The following is a 23,715-nucleotide window of genomic DNA, read 5'->3' on the forward strand; positions in this document are numbered from 1 at the left end:
GGTATGTGTAGCGAGAAAGAACAATAAGAGTAAGATTACAATAAAGGTGGATCTTCGGAGTGCCGAGCGGTGGAATGGAGGCCCGAGGCATGGACTTGACACATCCCCAGCACAAAAAAATCGCAAATGAGGCCGGGGTTAGGATTACGGAAACACTAATTTAATGAGGCCCAGCATCACATATCACTGGGTCAACCTCAGTTTAATAGAACTGCACGCCTGTGTAGACGTGCTCAATTAAAAATCCTGATTTTTTCAAAAACTTATATTACATCAAAAGTTACTAAATATAGTAATTTTTTCTAACATTTACCAACTGGTGTTGACGAAAAGATGATGGAGAACACTGCAGGATATGCACAAGTATCTCCCAAAGCCTGCCTGAGTCTTTGACAGCATATATACTCTGTTCGAAAGCTTTCCCATCCTGTCCCATCCATATCCATCCCCATCGCTACTACTGGAAGTTGCAGATTTTTGCTAATTTTTCCTCATCTTTCTCGAGATCATCCTATGGCAATGTTGTCTATTTTCAGCAGAAAAAGTCAGAGTAATCATCCGTATTGTTGAGAATGACCTCTATATCTGTTGCAGGGGCATACAAAGTTAGCGACGTCGAAGGAGGGAGAAAAGGGAGAAAGACAAGATAAACAATGTCAAAAGTTACTATATATAGTAACTTTTGATGTAATATGTGAAAAACAAATTTTTAATTGAGCACGTCTCTTACCATTCCTTTTATATCTCATTCTTCTTTGTGCCACCTTTGCTTTCTTTTTCACCTTTGGGTCTCTCTCTCCCTCTTTGCCTCCACAGTCCAGAGCAACCTCAGGCTCATAAATTGATGTTCATTCATTCATCCACCTATCCATACATTTGATCATTCATGACTCGCCTCGCACTCTTCATTGGTCTGCTCCCGAGTTTGAGCTTGGTGTTCGCTCATGACAAGACCGTGCCTACAGGTCAATAGCTATAGAGGTTCTGAGGCCGGATCTGGCCCGGGAATGGCCCGGGATAATTCCGAGGTCCGGAACTGAGTATTGGCCTGTAGTACACACTGGGAGTGGGACGTCGGTGAAGCTATTAGCAACACCCTTCACACACTGTTGTGTCCCTGGGAATATAATGGCAAGGATATAATGTCAAGATGAGTAGCCTAGATGGTGTTCCTGTGATCCGGGAGTCCGGAGCAGCTCGGAAGCAAAGGTAAAAGAGATATTAAAGAGTGGGATAAGGTGGTACACTTGATTTCAAGCTTGACTACAACGTACAAAGTATTCTAGCTTATATACATCCCAAATACAGTAGTCATAAGACCTCGATGAAAGCTCGGAATAATAAATAAGTCACAAGGTAATTATTCCGAAGTCCGGCCGCTCCGGGCCGGGCCGGGAAGCGTATGGGGTGAATTGCATGCATATGACAGCTCAGGATTTGGGTGTTCCGACTACATGGAGGGTATGCGTCGGAGTGGCGTTCTTTCGTTCTATATTCGATGACTGATCCGTTATGATCATATGTATCCAGGAATTCAACAACTCCCGCCTCCTCGCTGAACGCATATCAATCGCAAAATCCGCGATTGACACTATCCTCCCTCAGTTGGATATGTCTAACAGCCAGTTCGATGGTACGCCCTCCCCTATGAATCGCAATTCAATCAATTAATCACCTCGGTCACATAGGTATTGGCTTCTGGCAATCTGCCAAGGTCTTCTCCTCCATGGCGAATTTCGACCATCTAGCTAGTTCGACAGTGTACAAGGACCAAGTCATCAATGGCCTCACTGCGGCTCACGAGACGTACCGGAACTTCGATCCGAATGGGTACAATGATGATGCAATGTACGTTCTACCACACACTCCCTTGTTATTAGCGGTCTGTACATGTATTAACATTCAAATGTACAACAGGTGGTGGGCAACAGCTTCGTACTATGCTTACAGAGCATACGGGGTGAGATATTCGTGTTTCATATCCCTTCTGAGGATGTTCGTTGATTGGGTAAATAACACTCATCAGGACTCGACAATGTTATCTATGGCTGTCGCGATCTGGACCCGTGTGTCGAATTAGTACGTCTCGCAGTTGTGTATATGTTTGATTTTGCTGAGACTGAACTTTTTCTACTTTTTTTCGTCAATGTGTAGTGTTGTCTCGGTAGCAGACGCTAAAGCAGGAAAACAACCCAACAAGGATTTCACGATCGCTGGGACGTGTTATGGAGGTGAGTCCTTGTTGGAATCGACTTTGTCTGATCTTTCGGGCGGGTTTACTGATGAAAGTGTTTTCTGGGTCCGTTTGTTCGTTCCTCTTTGTCGGTGTTCTAAACATGGACTTGTTAAAACATGATATAGCATCCGACAAGTGATGATACAGGCATCAACTCGATCACTACTGGGTGAGTGTTTTTTTCCTTTTTGATTTTGAGTGAATTATGGTTGAGCTAATATGATTGTAGATTATACACCATGTATGTCTTCAGTCCATCTCCCGCAACCTTTCTTTCCCTATTCTAACCTCCCCACCCCATCTCTCCTTCCCCTTTACCTTTACCTTCACCCTTTTCCCTCCCTCTAGCCTCTCTGCCTACCTCACCGAAACCACAGGCGACTCTACCTACACCGCCGCCGCCACCCTCAGCGCCCAATGGATCCAAAACCTCCAAATCAGCTCCAGTGGAATCGTCCTAGACAGCGTCAGCAGTGCCGACTGCACACTCACAGCCACGAGCTGGTTGTTCACGTATAATTCCGGGAAATACATCGAGGGGTCGAGTGTGTTGAAGGATGTTACGGGGGCTGCTATTTGGAAGTCGCTGTGAGTTTTTTTGTGCTTATTTCTTACTGTTTCTATCATTCTTACTAACCCGTGATTGTGTTTTGTCTGTTCGTAGAATGACCAACATCACTGCTGCTGCTGTGAAATCACCGGTTTGGCAAGGAAGCAATGGGATTATCACTGAAGGTGCTAGTAAGACGTTGGATAATGATGGTGTTGGGTTCAAAGGTGGGTGTTTTTATGGAGGTGGTCGTTGTTTGAATTGATACTGACTGCTTTATTTATTTCCCTTTTGCACCCCTTGCGATCCCTTCAACCCCTCCATGTAGCCATCTTCATCCGAGGCCTCGACGAAGTCAGCGTTTGCTCCGCAGACAACAGCGCTCTCCAAATCGTCATCCACAGTTATAACGATGTCCAGGTACTTCCCAAGTTCTCTTAATACAATAAATAAACTTGATTTTACTGACGCTCCTCATCCTTTTTGCAGTACAATGCGCTCCTGGAACTCGCCGCAAACGGTACTTCGTACTCGCCTTCGTGGCCTGGACCCGCTCAGGAGTTCACTACGTGGGGTCAGATGGCTGTGTTGGATGTGATGGTTACAGCGATCAACACGAATTCGCTGTGAATCTCATCATCGGGTGCTTCGAGTGCTTCGAGTTCCTCGACCCTGATTACTTGGAGTTCTAGTTCTCCTAGTACTTTGAGTACACCGGGTGCTTCGGATACCCCGACAGCCGCAAATCAAGTTCAAAAAAACCATGCACGCAAAAACACTCCAGTTCACTCGATGTCTGGAACCCACCTTGGGCTTGGGCTTGGGCTTGGACTTTTCTTTATGGAGGGACTACACTGTTGCTGAGTTTTATAATTATTTATTGGTTTATCTACATTATTTATTTCACTTTCAGCAATTTGCTGTATATAATATATAGGCGAGCGGCTAGCCGTCCTCGAAAGTCAGATGGCGCAAGTCCTTGCCGACAATCGGGCCCTGCGAGAGGTGAGCTCGAAGTCCCATCAGTACCTCCGCCAGCTGCTGAGAAGGCAGGAGGATGATCATGCCTGACTTATCTCCATGGACACCAGGATGGCTTTGATGGGCATGGGAGAAGAACTGGCGATGGCGGGACTGTCGAGGAGGACTGCCGAGCGGCGGCGACCGCTGAAGCGGCGGAGGATCGTAGAGGAGAGTGAGGAGGAAGGGGGAGAAGAAGAAGATAGAGAAGTGGAGGAGAAGGAGACGGAGAAGGATGGAGAAGGAGAGGAGGAGGAGATGGTTGAGGAGGGGATGGCGCCAACGGAGGCGCAATCGGAAAAGGGGAAGGGAAGAGCAGAGGAGTAGAGCAGTAAACGGACATCGGACTTCGGCCTGTCGGCCTAATCTTGTAGCTTACTTGTAGCCTCTCTTGTTGTCTTCTTGCCTTTTCTTTTTTTTGCTTTTTTGTATTCAAAAAATGTTATCGCGTTTTGAAATCGGGAAGTGAATGGGCTGCGAAGCGGCGTAAGAAATGATTAGTTTGAAGTATAAGTAGTTTAAGCTTGAATAACAGATTCAAGTGAGACGTTGATTGAGAACAATTAAGTAATTAAAAGAGAGGAGTAAACACTCAATTTGCTATCATTGTGTTTACCCTCTAAACGCACAAAGTAAACTTCGGCGGAGTACGGCGGAATTGGGGAAAAGGAATAAAATGATTTTTTGTGATCAAGGTCCAGGTTTCTGAGGGTATCGAGCATGGAAGGCAGGTACCAGTTCATCAGCATGTAATTCATCAGTGGCAACCCAGGAAAATTCATCGTCGGTACCTTCGTAACCGGCCCACTGAATATAATAACGTAGAGGACAACATTTATACCTTCTGTCCAGATTGGAGTCAAGGATTTCGGCAACGTTGTACTCCTCTTCACCATCAACTTCAATTGGAGGTGGAGGAGATGGAGTATGATTCAGGAATGGGTTCGGCGTAACCAGCTCCAGCTGTGAGACATGGAAGACCGGGTGAATCCGGCGGAGATAATCTGGGAGCTTGAGCTCATAAGACAAAGTACCAGGTCAACTGATGACCTTGAAAGGACCAAGATATTTTTCAGAGAATTTTTCAGTAGGACGAGTAGATCAAATATGCTTAGCCAAAACAAATACTTCGGAGCCGATCAGGAACTCCGGGTGCGAGATTCTTTTCCTGTCAGCGTGTTCCTTGTAACGAGATTGAGCTAAAAGGATTTCCTCTCGAAGGAAGGCGTGCTCCGACTTAGCTGCTACTTAGCTCCTCCCTCCATACTCTCGATCTCCGGGGACTAACGGCGTAACGGCGGTGTTGTTAATAACTTCACTACTGTCCCACTCGTCTTCCGCACTTAGACACCTTGTGGCTTTGGCACGGTTACATGGTGTACATGATCTTAACAGTATAATTAAACTCAATCCGTTAACGTTGTACTGACATATCATTTTTTATGCCTCCGAAAACTCGAGCTCAATCTAGAGCTAACTCCGAAGAAAATACTTTCTTCACTACAGCCCAATCATTTGCCCCTTTCTCCGAATCCATCTCTGCCATCAGTCAACCATGTCGCCGTAATCGCGGTTTCGGTCCAGCCACAGTCCCTACTACGTCAACTCTTCCTGAAGCCATGGAAGAAGAACAACAATTCAAATACAGCACTCTGTATACCGGTGACGGGCAACCTGTCCAAGTTCTGACCCCTCACCATGGACAACCCCCCGTGGTTGCTCCGGCTCGGGGCCAGTCTACTACTCGAATTGATTCTCCAATTCTCCAAGCCATAGCCCGCCGTACGGGGAAACAACCCCAACGTCGTGCTGCTTCTGAATCTCCTTGTGACCCGCCTCCTCACTTCGATCTGGACGCTGGTGATCACGACGATCAGGACCCTCCTGTCGACCCCAACGATCCGGGCGCCGACAACAATCATGACGATCTGGATGACGACTCCGGCGGTTTACCGCGTGGTGAGCCTGGTGACCCCAGTGGACCTGGTGGTCCTGGTGGTCCCGGCGGTCCCGGTGGACCTGGTGGACCCCGTTCTCCTATCTCTCCTGACATTTCCAATGAGCAACGTGCTATGTTGGAACTTCTCTCAGGATTCAAGGGCTGTCAAGTCCATGCCTCGGGCCTCCATTCCGCCGCTCGGTACTCCGAAGATCCACTCTTATTGTTCTTTCTCGCTACACATACCCTTTCGTTCTAGTCCCTTCTTATTGTCTTTTACTTTACCCTGCAGGTACTACTCGTATAGCTCCTAGTAGTTAGTCTGGCGCTCTGCACCGCTGCGCCGTTCTGTAGATATAAATACTGCCTGTACGCTACTGTAGTTCCTCAGTTTAATTATCGACTTAGATTCCCTCTTTAACTCTGTGCTCTCTAAGTCTTCAGGCTCAACGCCTTGAAGTACGTTCTACTCTACCTTAGGACTTAGACGTCCTCTGGCTCGCTCCTCGTCACCGGCGAGACCGCCGCTCCGACTTGGCTGCTCCTCAGTTCCTCCCTTCTCTACTCTCGATCTCCGGGGACTAACGGCGTAACGGCGGTGTTGTTAATAACTTCACTACTGTCCCACTCGTCTTCCGCACTTAGACACCTTGTAGCTTTGGCACGGTTACACGGTGTACATGATCTTAACAAGGGCTCCATTGAGACCCTTGGTACCGTCCTCGCCGCTCTCAGCCATCCGTCTGACAGCTCTGAATCTAAGAGCAAGGTCAAGGAGCCAGAGGTATTCGACGGTTCGGACCCCCGAAAACTCAAGACGTTCTTCATCAATCTCGCCCTGGTCTTTAATGACCATCCAAAATACTTCACCAACCAACGGAAGGTGAACTACACCCTTTCCTATCTCAGTGGGTCAGCCAAAGAGTGGTTTGTCACCGATATCCTAGACCCGGATCTCGACTCGCTGCCGGCCTGGACGTTCTCCTTCAAAGCCCTTGTAAAGGAGCTTCAGGACAATTTCGGCATTTACGACGCACAAGGCGAGGCGGAAGATTCTCTCGGTAATCTGAAGATGAAGGAAACCGAGAACATCCGGAAATACAACATCCGATTCAACACCCTGGCTGCTAGTACCAACTGGGATTCTGCTGCTCTGAAATGGGCTTATGGACGAGGTTTAGCTGAACGCATCAAGGATGAAATGGCGCATTTGCCCGAACCGGCGCCGCTCGCCGATTATCGTCAAGAGGTTCTTCGTATTGACAACCGTTATTGGAAACACAAAGAAACTAGAAAGCGTAAGGCTGGTAAGCCTTTTATTGCTGGGAACCCGAAGAAGGGTTCCTCGGACTTTAAGACTGGTTCTACTAACCAGCAAAACAACTCTCAGCCATCTGGCTCTTCGGCGCCGTTCACGCCAAAGCCTAAACCTTTCTCTGGTGGTAAGCCTAACAATAATGGTAAGCCCCAGAACTCTTCGAATTCCGGCCAATCCGGTGGTCAGCGCCCCGCGTTCAACCATCTAGGTGCAGATGGTAAAGTCCTTCCCTCCGAGAAGGAAAGAAGGATGAAGAACAACCTTTGTCTCTTCTGCAGTGGTAAGCATCAGATTGCTGACTGCAACAAGTGAAAGGCCCGAGAGTCGAAGGGCCGTGCTGCCGAGGTTGAAGAAACCCCCGAAGCAACCATTGAGGTTGTTGAAGAGGAATCGGAAAACTAGTCCGCAGCTCTTGTTCCCCGGTACGAAACGGAAGCTGCGTTGATCAGGTTCGTACCTCACCTGGGTAGTTATATCTCAACGTGTCCGCTCTTTCTTCCATTGAACGATCTCTTGTAATATCTTTAACTACTGAATTTCCTTTATCCGATTCGGCCGCGCCGGCTGAACCTATCTCTGCTCTTCTTAAATTTCCTACTCTTGTTGATTCTGGTTCTACTGACTCTTTCATCGATACTCGTTATGTTTCTCAAAATTCTATTCCTACGACCAAAATCTCTCCTGTTAATCTTCGTCTCTTTGATGGTTCATTATCTTCTAAACCCATTACCGATATGGTGAATATTGCCGTTTGGTTCCCTTCCGGCGAGCTGCTTCTATTACCATTTTATGTTACTCATTTAGATTCATCTTGTAAAGCAGTATTAGGTTACAGTTTCTTATCCCGCTACAATCCGTTGATTGACTGGGCATCTTGAAACATTACGTTCCGCAACACTTCACACTTTGATTCTCCACAGACGTCTGTGCCTTCTGCTATCAACCCCGTTGTTGCAAATGTCGCTGTTCCGCTACCGGAACTTTCACCGTCGGTTTCACCGACAATTCTGGAGACCCCTCCTGGGGACTCACCTCGCTCTCGCTCTTGCTCCCACTCTCGGATGTTACGGGCCAAGCCCCTTTCATCTAAATTCCCTTTTGAACCCATCTATTCTTACCCTACGGTCTCTCAATTCGCTGCTCAACTGGAAACTCCCGAGGTCAACATTGCACTCGTCAGTGCTGCAGTCTTTAACAGGGCTTGCAAGGACGCTGGTATGGAGCCCATCCTTCTTCGTGCTATCCACTCAGAGGTCGCGGCCCGCGCCGCCGACCGCTCCTCCACCACTCCTACTGTCCCTCCACTCCATCCTTCAATCCCAGAAGAGTACGCCGAGTTTGCAGATGTCTTCGACGAGATTGCTGCAGATTCACTCCTGGAACACAGACCTTACGACTTGAAGATTGACTTGGAAGAAGGCGCTTCGCCGCCCCTCGGCCATATTTATCCTTTGTCTGAAAAGGAGTTAGTTGCCCTTAAAGACTTTATTGACAAACAGCTGGCTACTGGTGCCATTACCCCATCATCCTCTCCTCACGGCGCTCCGGTCCTTTTTGTCCCGAAGAAAGACGGCAAACTTCGCCTTTGCGTCAATTTCCGTGGACTCAATTGTATCACCAAAAAGGATTGTTACCCACTCCCACTCATATCAGATCTTCTCGATGCTCCAAAAGGAGCTAAAATATACACCAAATTGGATCTCGCTCACGCTTATCATCTGGTCAGAATTGCTGAAGGTGATGAATGGAAGACCACCTTTCGGACCCGTTACGGCTCATACAAATGGAAGGTTATGCCGTTTGGCCTTACGAATGCCTCTGCGGCTTTCCAGCGGTTTGTTAATGATATCTTCTCTGACATGCTCGATGTTTGTGTCATCGTCTATCTTGAAGATATTCTGATCTACTCTGATACGCCAGAAGAACACCGAGAACACGTTAAGGAAGTTCTTCGGCGGTTACGGAAACATCGGCTTTACGCCAACCCGGTGAAGTGCGAATTCAATATGGATACTGTTGAGTATTTGGGTTATATTCTTTCTCCCGATGGATTGACTATGTCCAAGGAGAAAGTGCAGACAGTTTTAGAGTGGCCGGTTCCAAGGAAGGTTAAGGACATTCAGTCCTTCCTGGGTTTTGCAAACTTCTATCGTCGTTTTATTTATAATTACAGTGATATTGTTGTGCCGATGACTCAGCTTACCCGAAAAGGCGCTCCCTGGATCTGGGACAGCAGCTGTCAAGAGGCCTTCGAAAATCTCAAGACTGCTTTTACTTCTGCGCCGATACTGGCCCATTGGGAGCTGAATCGCCCACTTATCGTGGAGACCGATGCTTCCGATTACGCCATTGCAGCTATTCTTTCCATCCAATATGCTGACGGTGAAATTTATCCTCTAGCCTTCCTTTCCAGAACGCTTCATGCGGCGGAACTCAACTACGATACCCAGGACAAAGAGCTACTGGCCATCTTCGAGGCCTTTAAAGCTTGGCGTCATTATCTGGAAGGCTCGGGTGATCCGGTGGATGTTGTCACCGATCACAAGAATCTTGAGTATTTTTCTACTACCAAGGTTCTCACACGCCAACAGGTCCGATGGTCTGAATTTTTGCATCAATTTAATATGGTCATTCACTTCCGACCAGGGAAACTCGGCGAGAAACCTGATTCGATAACTAGATGCTGAGACATCTACCCTAAAGAGGGGGATATCGGCTACGCCCAAGTGAACCCTCATGACTTCTGTCCTATCTTTACTAACAAACAACTCACTGCGTCTCTTCGAGCTACCTTCCTAGAAGGCCCGGCTTTATGAGCCTCGATTATTATGGATATCGAAGCCCTACACCAGGCAATCATCCTTGCTCTTCCCGCCGTCCCGAGCTCCGTTGTTGGTTTGGAACTTGCAAAAAATCCTTCCAATGAATGTTGGAGCTTAGGTAGTGACAAGTTATTACGCCTTGACGACCGTATTTATGTCCCTAATCACGGCGATCTTTGTGTTCAAGTCCTCCGCTATTTCCATGATCATCCACTCTCCGGCCATTTCGGCCAGAACCACACTCTAGAAGCTGTACGTTGTCAATACACTTGGCCCAAGGTCAGAGACTTTGTACGTGATTACGTTACTTCCTGCACTATCTGTGGTCGCAACAAGCCTCGCTGTCATCGGCCTTATGGATTGTTGAAACCTCTGCTGGTTCCGGTCTGACCATGGGATTCCATCTCCATGGACTTTATTGAGCAACTGCCAATGTCGAATGGTTATACCGCTATCCTCGTCGTCGTGGATCGGTCTTCCAAGCAAGCTATATTTATTCCAACTTATGACACCATTACTTCCGAACAACTAGCTGAGCTTTTTGTTATTCACGTTTTCTCTAAGCATGGTGTTCCTAATCATGTCACTTCTGATCGTGGTTCCGAATTTGTTCCGGTGTTCTTCCGGGCTCTCGGTAAAGCGCTCTCCATGGAACTTCACTATACCTCGGGATATCATCCGGAAGCCGATGGGCAGACTGAGCGTGTCAATCAGACTCTCGAGCAGTACATCAGGATTTATTGCTCCTACCAACAAGATGACTGGTCGCCTTTACTCCCGATCGCCGAGTTTGCCTATAACAACGCTCCCAATGCTTCCACAGGTATTACTCCGTTCTTTGCTAACAAAGGATACCATCCCAATATCACCGTTCGGCCCGAGGTCGACATGAAGTCTGATCTAGCCAGAGACTTCGACGTCAATCTCGATGAACTCCACGCTTTCCTTCAAGAGGAAATCCTGCTAGCTCAATCTTGTTACAAGGAACAAGCTGACAGGAAAAGAATCTCGCATCCAGAGTTTCCGATCGGCTCCAAAGTTTTTGTTCTTGCTAAGCACATTTGATCTACTTGTCCTACTGAAAAATTCTCTGAAAAATATCTTGGTCCTTTCAAGGTCATCAGTTGACCTGGTACTTTGTCTTATGAGCTCAAGCTCCCGGATTATCTTCGCCGGATTCACCTGGTCTTCCACGTCTCACAGCTGGAGCCGGTTACGCCGAATCCATTCCCGAATTGTACTCAATCTCCTCCACCTCCAATTGAAGTTGATGGTGAAGAGGAGTACAACGTTGCTGAAATCCTGGACTCCAAACTGGATAGAAGGTATAAACGTTGTTCTCTACGTTACTATATTCGGTGGGCCGGTTACGAAGGTACCGACGATGAATTCTCCTGGGTTGCTGCTGATGAGTTACATGCTGATGAACTGGTACCCGCTTTCCACGCTCGATACCCTCAGAAACCTGGACCTTGATCACAAAAAATCATTTTATTCCTTTGCGCCGTGCTCCGCCGAAGTTTACTTTGTGCGTTTAGAGGGTAAAACACGATGATAGTAAATTGAGTGTTTACTCCTCTCTCTTAATTACTTATTGTTCTTAATCCACGTCTCACTTAAATCCTTTATTCACACTTAGGCTACGTATACTTGAAAACTAATTATTTCTTACGCCGCCTCGCAGCCCATTCACTTTTCCGATTTCAAAATCACGTTAACATTTTTTTTACATACAAAACAAAAAAGCAACAAAAAATTATACGTAGAAAGCAAGAGGGCAAGAAGATTACAAGAAGAGGCCCGAGGGGCTGATGTCCGATGTCCATGGCTCTACTACTCTACTATCTCCTTCTCCTTTCCCTTCTCAGAGGCCACCGTCAGCGCCGGCGCCTCCCCTTCTTTTTCTCCCTCTACCTCCATCTCTCCTCCTTCTTCCTCTACCTCTCCTTCTCCATCTTCCTCCATACCTTGCTGCACTTCCTTTTCCTCCTCCTCTTCTTCGTCACTCTCCCCCACAATCCTCTGCCGCTTCAGTGGGCGCCGCCGCTTGGTAGTCCTCCTCAACAGTCCCGCCGTCGCCGATCCTCCTCCCATACCCATCATTGCCATTCTTGTCTCAATGGCTATCAGGTGGGCATGGTCATCCTCTTGCCTCCTCAACAGCTGGCGGAGGTATTGGTGTGTTTTCGAGTCCACCTCTCATAGCGCCCGGCTGTTGGCAAGACTCTGAGCCATTTGGCTCTCCAAGACGGCAATGCGTTTGCCGGAACCGCCTTCCCGTTGCTTCGAAGTGGTGGGGTGCCCCGAGTAGGAACACCTCACTTTGGCGTCGTGACAGGGCTTACAAATGATAGAACTCCTCTTGCCTGCCTGCATTTGGCAAGGGAGTTTCTTGGTCTTGCACTGTTCACAAGGTGCGTGGTCCTCTTCGTCATCGTCGTTGTCATCCCCGTCATCGCCATCGTCGGGATCTCCGCCCACCGGCTAGAAACAAAACATTAGTAAGGGGGGTGGAACCAAAAAACCCTTGACTCACCTGGGCCTTGGCCTTCCCTTTTCCCTTCACTACTCGTCGAACTTCCACCACCGGCCTTCTTGGAGAAGCGGACATCTCACTTGGAGAGGTCTCCCTTTGACTTCTGGCAGTCGCCGCCTCGGCCAAAAGTCTCCTCTGCTCCGCAATCTCTTCCTCCTGTTGACGAGCCCGATTGGCCCGTTCTTGTGCCTCTTGCGCTGCTCGCTCCCTAGCTGCTGCTGCCCTTGCAGCCTTCTCCTCTGCGGCCTTCTTCGCTGCCACCGCTGCCTTTCTCTCTCTCACTCTCTCTACTCTGGCCTGCGCCCTCCGAATTATTTCCTCCTCATCTTCATCCTCCAGACCCTCCTCTTCAGGGACGACGGGATCGGCGGGCGGCACTGGTCGCGACCTCGAAGGTCCGGCGGTCGAAGGGTTGCGGCTGGTAGTCATTTTTGGACTTAGAAGTTTTGCAAACTTGGGTCTTATCGGCAGAACTGTGGACCTTTTATAGGGGAAAACGGCGCATGGACCAGCAAAAAATTTCCATCGAATTGTACTCGGTTTACGGTGAACCAACGAAATTTTCCTGATGACTAAAGGGATAATTGCCGGTGCTAACGGGATATAAAATTTTTTTTCTCTGGTGACTAATAGTATTTCCCGATACTAACGGCTTTCGAGGGCTCAAGCCTAAGAGGGGGATACTGTCAAGTCCATGCCTCGGGTCTCCATTCTGCCGCTCGGTATACCAAAGATCTACCGTTTATTGTAATCTCACTTTTATTGTTCTTTCTCGCTACACATACCCTTTTGTTCTAGTCCCTCCTTATTGTCTTTTACTCTACCCTGCAGGTACTACTTGTATAGCTCCTAGTAGTTAGTCTAGTGCTCCGCACCAATGCGCCGATCCATAGATATAAATACTGCCTGTACGCTACTGTAGTTCCTCAGTTTAATTATCAACTTAGATCCCCTCCTCAACTTAGATCTCCCTTCCCAACCTAGCTCTTCTCTAAGTCTTCGGGCTCAACGCCTCGAAGTACGTTCTACTTGACCTTAGGACTTAGACGTTCTTTGGTCCGCTCCTCGTCACCGGCATTACCGCCGCTCCGGCTTGGCTGCTCCTCAGTTCCTCCCTCCTCTACTCTCGATCTCCGGGGACTAACGGCGTAACGGCGGTGTTGTTAATAACTTCACTACTGTCCCACTCATCTTCCGCACTTAGACACCTTGTGGCCCTGGCACAGTTTCACAGTGTACATGATTTTAACAGGTTGTTGCGGCAGGTGAGTTCTATGGATGGGGTTAAGGGGAATCCTGGGTGTATTGCCAAGACTGGACTAAGGTGGGGGAGTTTATGGGGGGGTTGGGAGGTCCCGTGAAATTGTAGTAGGGTAGGAGTTAGGTTGTAGGGGTAGGATAGGCAGGTCAAGGTATGATACTTTGATTATCCCGTGGAAACAGCATCACTCTATTTCTCCAATCAGCAATGGAGCGGTCAATGAGACATACAATGAGGAGGACTCTGTGAGCATTGATGTGGGGAGACAACCCAAAGGCCCCCGGAAGCTCCCCCCAGAACCCTGTCCGGAATTGCGTATTTTAAAGGCCAAAATTTGCCATTTCCTTGTCCAAATAGAGCATAGATTGAAGCTCAGTGGGTCAGTCCTTGTCTGTTATAACGTAGTTTAGAAGAACCAAAAGCAAAATTCAAATTTATATTTTTTAAGTATTTTATACTGCCATTTTTGGAAATTTCGGGTAATTTTTTGGATTTCACGTGATTAACCTTGTCCGTTATAGCGTATTTTAGGCCGAAAACATTGCGTATTTACAGCGTTTGCCCGGACAGGGTTCTGGTAGAGCTTCCGGGGCCCTCAACCCGAAAGACCCGTGAAACCCCTAAAAAAGACCACGTGCTCAATGCTACAGTGCCAACAGGCACTTCTCCAACAGGTCAAGTTTGAGTGGAAAAAAATAGTTAAAATCATAATAAAAATAGTTTTGGAATGAAACCAACCAAAAGAATGCTATTCACGTCGAGAAAGAAATATGTTCCGCATTTGGCAATGTTTTCCCACGGTGTTCACTTTCTCGACTCAGAAAAAATCAAAAGTATTGGAGTGATAGATGCGTCGCCCACTACTCCTGATACTTCAAATTTCCATAAACACTATCTGCTGTTACTTACAATATGGTTATTGATGCATGGATGCATACAAGCATGCAAACTTTCCTTTGGAAGTATTCCTACATGCTCTAATTTCTACTGTTTCCTCAGACATGGGCTCAATATCAAACAGGCTGAACATGCTGTCAAGAAATATACCAGCCATCGCCGTATACCTGTGACAATCAAGCTGGAACATCGTGTCCTTACGATGTAGTGACCACGTGTACCTTCCATATATAGAAGGCATCTTCCTAATTAGGCGATGACTAAGCTGGTTCATTTTCGGTCAGTGGGGGTAAAAATAAAAGTTGACCATAGGCTTAGCAAAGCACAAGCCAGGTATATAGATCTTCTACAAGTCAAATGAGCATAATTTGGCTATATTCCGATGTTAACTACAAGCTCTGAAAAAATTCTAAGAATTTGTACTTTTTACAGTTGATCGGGTGATGAGAAGTGCCTGTTGGCACTGTACAATCCAAATCTTTACCGGCAGGTGCTTTGTTTCCAGATCAAAGTCAAACGATACTCCAGGGTGATCTCCGGGACGGATGAGGAAGAAAATGATTGGAGTTCTGACGTGACTTTCCAGGCATCTGCCGGTAGCATTTCCTTTGAGCCCATGCTCATGCCCTAAATTTATGTGAGGATCAGTCCTTTGACTTCAAACTCAAACTACTAACCAAAGTTGGACAACTCAAGCAGTCATTGTTTTCTGAAAATGTTCTTACATCAGATTGTATCAAATATCGCTGTATTTTTCCCACATTAGCTTCTTTCCACAAATTTTGGCAATTATTTTCATATCAGATATTAGTTTCTCGTTGCTCGATGTGCACTGGAAGCAAGAGGTGAGGGAGATTCAGATCGGGTACACAATTCTCACGACCCCCCCCCCCCCCCCAAATGAATTGAGAGTCCAGGCAGGGTCTATTTGTAGAACTGTCTCAGACGCCCTTCAAGCTCACATATACCTTCCAGACTGTACCTAAGTAGTTGGATATCATCAATAAGTGACACAAACACAGGTATTCGAAGATTTTGAACAAGTTTTATGGCCTCTCGAACTGTCATAGGATGCCGTGCAGCTCGGCTTGGGCTTGGTCAGGGCCTTTCGTGTGGCAACATAAGTACCCCCGATCTGAATCTCCCTCACCTCTTGACTGGAAGAGTAATCAAGATTGCCTTGCGATTTTGACCATCACTCAATCTTAATACATACCCTGAAATGGACAGAACTGTAAATGCACCTTCACCGACTCTGAAAGAGGAGGTCCTTGTCGGGTTCAAACGGGCCTTTTTTGTGAGATCATTTTGCACTGATGATCAATTAGTAATCAATTTAAATACGGTCCGATGATCATGATCCATGGGTTCCTGCTGGGTTCCTCCTTGGCCACTACATACCAGCTAGAAATCCATTGCACTGCGGAGATGAAACCCTAATCTTGTAGTGAATATGAAAAGATTAGGTACAGAACTCTCTAAAAATTCTCTATTAGAGTTTGCTGAGACTTTTTGAAATGTTCTCCATGCAACAATCATGAACATGGCAGGAAACATGATTATTTTGAATATTCCTATATTAATTTCAGCCTAATCCTTAGCAGATTGTTCCAAAATAATCTCAGCTACAATTTTTTTTTTACAAAACTCTCAAATTTTTCAACTTATTCTTCATGAGAAAAGTGCTTCATCCCCACAGTGTTGTCAGTATTCTAGGCCATACTCTATTAAAAAACTTGTTGAGTACATAATGAGGTGGCATGCATGTGCTCTTCTTATCCTTGGAGGAAGCATCCTAGTGGATGAGGAAATGGACTCGGAGATTGAGACTGAGTTCCACACAAAGTGCATACAATCATGATGAATAGAACTTGAAAGCAGCTGACAGCACTGTCCAGCTAGTATCCTTGCTCTTATGAACATCCTGGTTTTTCAGATTGATCAAAAAATGTTGAGGTATACTCTGCACACAGAATACATACAAAGACAAGACAGTGTTATTACAGATACTGTACAGTTAACATTAGATCATGCTTGCAACATTTTCAAGTCCCTCAGTTGCTTTACAGCCAACTGAGGTGAGCTTGCAAACATACTACTAAATTCACACAGACACTAACATAACTTAGCTTACATACACACTTTAATACAGTTGCTTGACAGTCAACTGAGCTTACATTACCAAAAAAAGTCCATATTCCAGTCCTGAAGAGCACATTTGCAAAACCTGGAGAGCACTGTCAGCTGCTCTCTAGTCTTTATGGATGCAATCTTAACTGCTCTCAGACAATTAGGTAAATATGTACAGTGATTCAAGGCACTTTGTCATTAATCTTGTCTTGTTCTCCATAAGTTCAATTTTTTCCATCTACATACATACTCCAAGGTTCAAGAGGGCTCAAGCCACCACTCTGGATACCATATCCAGCCTCATTCAATGCTCAACTTGATGATAATCATTGTAACTCAAGTAGAAATTGACCTTAGGCTTCTGGCATGTATCATGATGCCCAATGCCAGTGAAAGATGTCAATGAGGAGCCTCCACGGCTCAAGTAACAGAAATATTCAGAGTCGGGGATTGCTGTGCAAGCACGGCACTAAGGATCCGGAAATGCGGGTATCTCCACGCATCTTCCAAACGTCACGTTGTTGCGAGGTTGTTGCGTCTTTTCTTTCGGATGACCATCATACTCCGAGGGTAAATCCAATAGATAATTGGTAACGTGACAAAGACAATTCTGATTAGCGCTTAGCCTTGCCTTCTCGTCCAACACTTATCCTTTTGTGAACGGAGTATATAAATACGGAAGAAATTGCTGAAGTTGTCCCTGCCTCCTTTGTTTCCACCGCACCTTTCCAGAAGCACACTATACGTTTGCCTCCTCAAGGAATATCCAACCCTGCGTATATCCCGACCACTGCATCACTTTCACTTTAGGTGAGTCTTGTTCTCTATTAAGCGTATTATGCGCCCCCTGGCACTACAATTTCATGGGGTCCACCATCCCAAACCTCATGTATCGTCCATTGGCTTCGTATTTACTGACATCCTTCGCAGCACCCTCCAATTCGAATTTTACCACCTTTGGGGATCACCGCCACCAATCATTCAATCCTAGCATGCAGGAAGACATATCCCGGCTTGAATCGGAGTTCAGATATGGTTTCGCTTTCAGACAAAGGTACTTCAGTGTTTTGTTTGACAAGAATTGTTTTGTGCCAACCGCTTTTTCCAGAGAAGAAGTTACGACTGTGTCCCAGAGGTTGCTATATCTATTGGGATAAATTCGGTCGGTTGAGTATTATTCCTAGATTCCGCGAGAAAGTCTGTCTACCCAGCTTCCATGAAATTCATGAAGCCTCTGTCGGAAATTTCACCGCCACAACCGCCACTTTCAGTTGGCTCAGCTTGAAGCCTTCCTCTAAACTAGATGACCCTTGCATGTTTTGGAATTTTGGCAAAGCATGGTCTCCGTCGTCGAGCTGCCCTTCGCAAGCACCCACCTCGCATTGCACAACTCCTATCTCCAAATGTGGCTTTCTCGAGCGAACTCGAAGTGAGTACAAAGATGAGGCTATGGACAAAGAGTAAGTGAATTGTTACAGAAATTTGACAACTCCCGGTTATCGACGACTCACACAGCCATCACAGCGACATCTTTCATGACTCTATGATTCCTCTAGGGTAAGCAGACTAATGTTTTCTATCCGTCCTCTTTTCACCTTCGATATCCAGGAGCATTCGAGTCATTCGCACACGCAAGGAGCTGTTTGACAAGGCCGATTCATATTCGTCATGTACCTCAGATTGTACAACTTCTTGTTACTCTGCCCCAATAACGTCCCAACCGAAGGCTGAAACCCTTCGCAGAACCCCTCTTCCTCCAATCATCACCGATCTTTCGTCATCAACGACGGCCTCACAAGGTTCTACAAGCCCGAGCTCTCCGGGCTCCACAGCCAAGGACAAAGCACCTCGAAATTCCAATTTGTCACGAAAGTGGGAAGAATTTGCGGTACATGTGGGGAGCAATAAGTATCTTTGCCTGTGGCCCGGGGAAACTTGCAAATACCTAGCCAAAAAGCAATTAGTGAAGCGCCACGTTGAAAATAAACATATGAAATTCAAGTATGTTCTGGCTTCGCTGAGCACTATATGACTGACTTACCACTCAAATTCCCCAGACCTTTTATCTGTCCATTTTGTAGGGATAGGTTTTCTCAGGTACATTTTATTTTCAAAATATCACCCTCTTATTGATTTTTGTTGATCGTAGAAAACCTGCATGAACGTACATGTTGCTTCCAAACAGTGAGTAGCGTAACCTCTACTATCTTACAATTTTATTTACAAATTCATTATCATAAGCACCCGCAATAAGCCGTACAAGTGTCCATTTGATGGATGTCAACAAGCATATAACGACACTGCTCGCTTGCATCAACATAAAATTGATGTCCATAAATATGTTCCGAAGCCGACCATCCGGTGCAATAAAAGGTCGAGATTCTCCTCCCCTTCCAGTCTTGATCTTACCACTGGAACATCTCAATAACTATAAGGCTCCTGAAACCTTTGTATTCAACAGTGGGGTGGCGGCAGAAGTCCGTTGTGGATTTTTTGTTTTGAGTATGATTTTGCTCGCCTTCTGATTATCATGTAATATTCTTTTGGGTGTTATATTCCCCTCCTCGTGTATTTTTTCCTTCCGCGAGGGACCCACCATGCATGTAGAACCTCTGTCATGTACTCCCTCGAGGTTAGTCATTGCCTTAGCTACATTTGTACATCCTGTGATAACTTATTACCTTCCCGTTGAAATAATGTTGTCAATACCTTTCCATACATCCGCCGGAAGACCAGATGGAATTCCGAGACAAAGAACATGGAAAGTCGATGTCCCTGCCCTGTCTTCGACGGGATTGATTTATGTTTCTTTGTAGGCGGCTCTGATGGAATGGCTACTAGTGACCTGTTGGCCGTTATCGCAGCTCCCCCGGGAAGAGCTGGGAAGGCTCATGTTGAGCCAGTCCTGACCCAGTGCGGCTGGCTAAGTGTGTCTCTTTTCACCTCCAGCATTGGTGTTCCAGCGTGAGGATGTAGCACAAGGTCCCGCTGTCTTGCAAGGGAATAGTTGAGAGAGTAGTGAAAAAGTGGCATAGGGGCTTTGAGTTCGTATAAGCGTGCGAAAAAGTTCATAAGTGTCGGGCCGGCGTGTGTTGTTTATTGCTGTTTTCACAAAAGTTGGCGCCTCGGTCACACGCTTTACTTTTTGGCTTCAAAATGATACTGAATGAAAACATCGATATCTCACTCGTTCCTCGACCGATTACTGTAAAACTTAGTGCGTTGACAAGCTGCAGTATACGCTCAGAGCGCCCCATGGATTTCTTCCAAAATATATAATTTTACAAATCTCAGCTATCAAATGGTGTCAAATGAAAACACAGATATCTTGCTCAATCCTCCACCAATGACTGTAATTTTTAGTGCGTTGACAAGCTGTAAGGTATCCTCAGAGTGCCCCATAGTTGTATCTTGAATGGTGTGACCCAGGCAGTAGAAGTTGAGGAATGTCACATATGGCCAGAAAATGACCCTGAACTATCAGGCGACTCATTCCTCGCTGTTTCTCTTTTCATTGTCTCAATGGGCAATAAGAAGAATGCTAAAAGAAGGCAGTCTGGAAGCCACAAGAACAAAAAATCAACTCAGGAAATAGAAGAGGATCAACTGAGCAGTGATGAATCACTCACTCCCGATGCTCCCCTTTGACCACCTCGCCCCACTCCAAAACCTTACCACAGAGGCATACCAGCTTACAATGCATGTCACAGCAATTTAGGTGCTGAGATTGATGATACCGTTGCCGCTAGACTGCTAATGTCTTTTTCCGGAGTCTCTCCATCCAAAAGTCAGGCAACACCAGCACGTACTCATCTGTATGGTGTCCGTCTATCAAATGAGCTTTCATCCACAAAGACAAGTTGCGCAGCCTGATATAAGCGTGAATATGTTGATTTGAACTGTGCTTGTTTGAATTTATCTTGTTCAATTGCAACACGAGTAATCTGTGATATACGGATAAATGACGAGAATGTCAGTCGAGGACAAGATATTGTACCTTCTTGAGCTTGTGTCCAGTCTGCCTAAGTGTCTTCCATATTGTTGTAATGCTAACCTGTGTACCTCGTCGCTCCTCTAACTGTTGCTTCAATTCATCAAGGTACATGTCCGGTGTGTGTGCAAGTAACCCGTGAATAAGCTGGTCCTTCCATTAGTATTGCTTCTATACACAAGCTAAAGAACAACATACCTTCATATCCTTGATGCTAATCTTCCGTTTTCTCCCTCGAAGGTCAGTGGTAAGAAGTAGAGTGCCTTGGATGCATTTCCGGTGTTGAGACAGGATGCATTGCAGTGTCCGACGTTTGCATGCTGATTTTGTAACAATCTCATCAAGAGACACACAATTGCGATGAAGGTTGATGATTGTGTGGCGAAGGTCTTCAGATAGAGGCTTTCCGCGAGTCATACTGCAGTGAGATGGGGTGTAACATCAAGAAGGCAGCGCAAAGGATAGGACAAGCAGTAACAAACAGCTTCGAATTGATTTCACTCTACCACATACTACAACTATGGGGCGCTCTAAGGATGCCTTACAGCTTGTCAACGCACTAAAAATTACAGTCATTGGTGGAAATTTGAGCAAGATATCTTTGTTTTCATTTGGCACCATTTGATAGCTGAGATTTGTAAAATTATATATTTTGGAAGAAATAACCATGGGGCGCTCTGAGCGTATACTACAGCTTGTCAATGCACTAAGTTTTACAGTAATCGGTCGAGGAACGAGTGAGATATCGATGTTTTCGTTCAGTATCATTTTGAAGCCAAAAAGTAAAGCGTGTGACCGAGGCGCCAACTTTTGTGAAAACAGCAATAAGTTATATCTTCTACACCACAGTTGGGTAGGCTTGCAATTCAAGCTCCCTGCTGGACTGCTCATATTGTACACGTCTCGCTGCAAACATGCTTGAATTTATTGATGTTCAAAGGTGCGCGATCTCTGAGCGACATACGATGGAGTTTGTGGAGCTCACAAGTCATTTGGTAGCGGTCGTGGATCTCAATATGGCACGTAGAAATCATCACAATCGACTATCATCTCCACTTCATAACCTATCTATCCCTCTAGATTTTTAAAGCTCTGCATATGGCATACTATTCTGTTATCTCGAATCCATTCCTGGTACTCCAAGATGACGCTTCCGCTGTACATGATAGTTCAAGGCCCTCGTTGGCAGGAAGTGGACGCTCGATTGGCGGGGGCAGAGGCGCTTGATTCTGCTGGAAGCTCTGAAGAGGAAGAGCAAAGATCTTTCCTGGCACAAATTCGAAGGCCCCAGCGTTAAGTTTGCTCATGGCGAAAGGTAAAGGATCTGATATTGATAATCAAAGTAATTTTCATCTCTCTATGGATTCGGCTCTATACAATAGTGCTCCGGGTGAACTCTCGATTATCAAGGCCGAAATCTCGCTTGCTTTCAAGCCTGATAATGAGTGGTTGCTGGTTGAAAGCACCAACGAGGGCAGTAAAGCTGGCTATATACGAGCGAACTACGTAGAGACACATGTAGAAGGCACTGAAGAAGAGGCAACGGAAGAGCAGCTGGCAGATCAACGGATTATAGTTCCACCTTCAGTGCGTATTCAACACCCTCGCCAAAGCCGCTGTATCTTGATCACTGTCCCAGCCCACCACTTCTCCACCCACCTATGTCGATCCTGCAGATAGAGTCGCATCATCCAAACTAAACGCCGATGATATCAAGACTTGGTCTGTATCCGAGGTCGACAAGAAAGGAAAGAAGATGAAGGGAATACTCGGTATAGGTAGTGGAGCAGTGTTCTTCGCCAGTGAAACCAGCAAGGTGCATATATAGCTAACTTATCACCTCTATGTCTACTCACCCTCCACTTAGGCCGCAGTGCAGAAATGGCCCACAAGCTCTTTCAGTAATATAAATGTTGAAAAGGCTAAACATGTCCACTTTGATGTTGAGGGCGGAGTCAGCTTACATTTCAACGTTGGCTCCAAGAGCAACTGCGAAGCGATTGTCGCGCAGCTAGAATCTTCGAAAGCCTTAGCTCTTCAACCTTCGGAGGAAGCACCTGCGCCGACACCCAGCAGATCTCCTCCGCCACCTTGGTTAGGTTCGCTTCCAACAAGAGCAGTCAAAGCCTCCGTACATTTTGCTCCCGAGTCCCCCGCAATTATACCGTTTCCCCGTGAAGCAGAGGAGCAGCAGAAGAGGAAGAACCAGAAGAGGAGGGAGAAATGGCTGTAGCGCTTTATCCGTTTACTGCCGATGGAGACGATGAATTATCTGTGATCGAGGGCGAACAGCTATTGGTGCTACAAAAAGATGGTGACGAGTGGTGGAAATGTCGGAATGCTGAAGGCGCGGAAGGAGTGGTCGCTGCGTCATATATTGAGCTCGCGCCTTCTAACCGGCAGACTGCACCAAGATCCACTCCCCTCGAAGAGGAACCAGAGGAGGAAGAGGAAAAGGAGGATCTTGCGGCGAAAGAGGCACAACCCCGAGAAAAAGCAGAGACGGAAGCTGCTGCTGCTGCGGCCGCCAAACGTGCGCGGAAAGAGGAAGATAGACGTAGAGAAAGGATAAGGAAAAAGAGAGAAAGAAGAGGGAGGCGCAAGCGCGAGCAAAGGCTGCTGAGGCCCAGCGGGCCAAGAGGACGTAGGCTGCAGCCATTGGCTATCCTTCGCCTCCACCTTCATCAGCCAACAACAGGTTAATCATATATACCCTGATCGCCAAGCTATGATTGATTACAGTTTCTAGTCGTTCTTCACCTAACAAAGACCGCCCTAGCTCTTCATCAGGACGAACCTTCACCAAAAATGGTTGTATGTGCCTTTTTTCCTGGCCTGTTTCCAAACCTAAGGACTGTGTTCAGTCCGTCCTGCGGATCGTGTCCGGATTTGGCATGATCGTAGGGGGCAATTTCGTGTTGAAGCTGCTCTTCTTAGCTTCAAGCACGGAAAGCTGCGGAACATGCTCCAGAGTCATATCCCGCTCTTGACGCTCCCTTCATTCTTCTTTGTCTG

General features: G+C 46.5%; 4 protein-coding genes across 4 annotated transcripts; all 4 read left to right on the forward strand.

The window, feature by feature from the left end:
- Positions 1-753: 753 nt before the first annotated feature.
- C8R40DRAFT_1095624 (endo-1,6-alpha-mannosidase) lies at positions 754-3,608 on the forward strand. Its single transcript, XM_046227708.1, has 13 exons — positions 754-965; positions 1,430-1,461; positions 1,531-1,633; positions 1,689-1,848; positions 1,918-1,960; positions 2,027-2,079; positions 2,155-2,235; positions 2,290-2,299; positions 2,362-2,405; positions 2,585-2,824; positions 2,901-3,013; positions 3,115-3,206; positions 3,276-3,608. Exons 1-13 carry the CDS (start codon positions 887-889, stop codon positions 3,414-3,416), a joined length of 1,191 nt encoding a protein of 396 aa, XP_046088386.1. The 5' UTR covers positions 754-886; the 3' UTR covers positions 3,417-3,608.
- Positions 3,609-18,645: 15,037 nt separating this feature from the next.
- Positions 18,646-19,137, forward strand: C8R40DRAFT_1040854 (uncharacterized protein; the record flags this gene model as incomplete). The annotated part of the gene is made up of 2 exons (XM_046223951.1): positions 18,646-18,710; positions 18,951-19,137. Coding segments are annotated over 2 exons (252 nt in total), but the record flags the coding sequence as incomplete, so codon positions are not given.
- A 62-nt stretch (positions 19,138-19,199) lies between these two features.
- Positions 19,200-19,560, forward strand: C8R40DRAFT_69782 (uncharacterized protein). Its single transcript, XM_046235902.1, has one exon. It carries the CDS (start codon positions 19,307-19,309, stop codon positions 19,523-19,525), a length of 219 nt encoding a protein of 72 aa, XP_046088388.1. The 5' UTR covers positions 19,200-19,306; the 3' UTR covers positions 19,526-19,560.
- A 2,499-nt stretch (positions 19,561-22,059) lies between these two features.
- On the forward strand, positions 22,060-23,556 carry C8R40DRAFT_1095641 (uncharacterized protein; the record flags this gene model as incomplete). The annotated part of the gene is made up of 6 exons (XM_046227709.1): positions 22,060-22,287; positions 22,340-22,516; positions 22,568-22,874; positions 22,895-23,257; positions 23,281-23,344; positions 23,450-23,556. Coding segments are annotated over 6 exons (1,246 nt in total), but the record flags the coding sequence as incomplete, so codon positions are not given.
- Between the last annotated feature and the right edge of the window lie 159 nt (positions 23,557-23,715).

Source organism: Lentinula edodes, assembly GCF_021015755.1.
Source record: "Lentinula edodes strain Le(Bin) 0899 ss11 chromosome Unknown C8R40scaffold_10, whole genome shotgun sequence".
In the NCBI taxonomy this organism is placed as follows: Eukaryota; Fungi; Basidiomycota; class Agaricomycetes; order Agaricales; family Omphalotaceae; genus Lentinula; species Lentinula edodes.

Coding starts and splice junctions, on each gene's coding strand:
- C8R40DRAFT_69782 (XM_046235902.1), top strand. CDS start 19,307: ATGCATGTAGAACCTCTGTCATGTACTCCCTCGAGGTTAGTCATTGCC.
- C8R40DRAFT_1095624 (XM_046227708.1), top strand. CDS start 887: ATGACTCGCCTCGCACTCTTCATTGGTCTGCTCCCGAGTTTGAGCTTG. Junction 1,462..1,530: donor GTGTTCCGACTACATGGAGG/GTATGCGTCGGA, acceptor ATATGTATCCAG/GAATTCAACAACTCCCGCCT. Junction 2,825..2,900: donor GCTGCTATTTGGAAGTCGCT/GTGAGTTTTTTT, acceptor GTCTGTTCGTAG/AATGACCAACATCACTGCTG.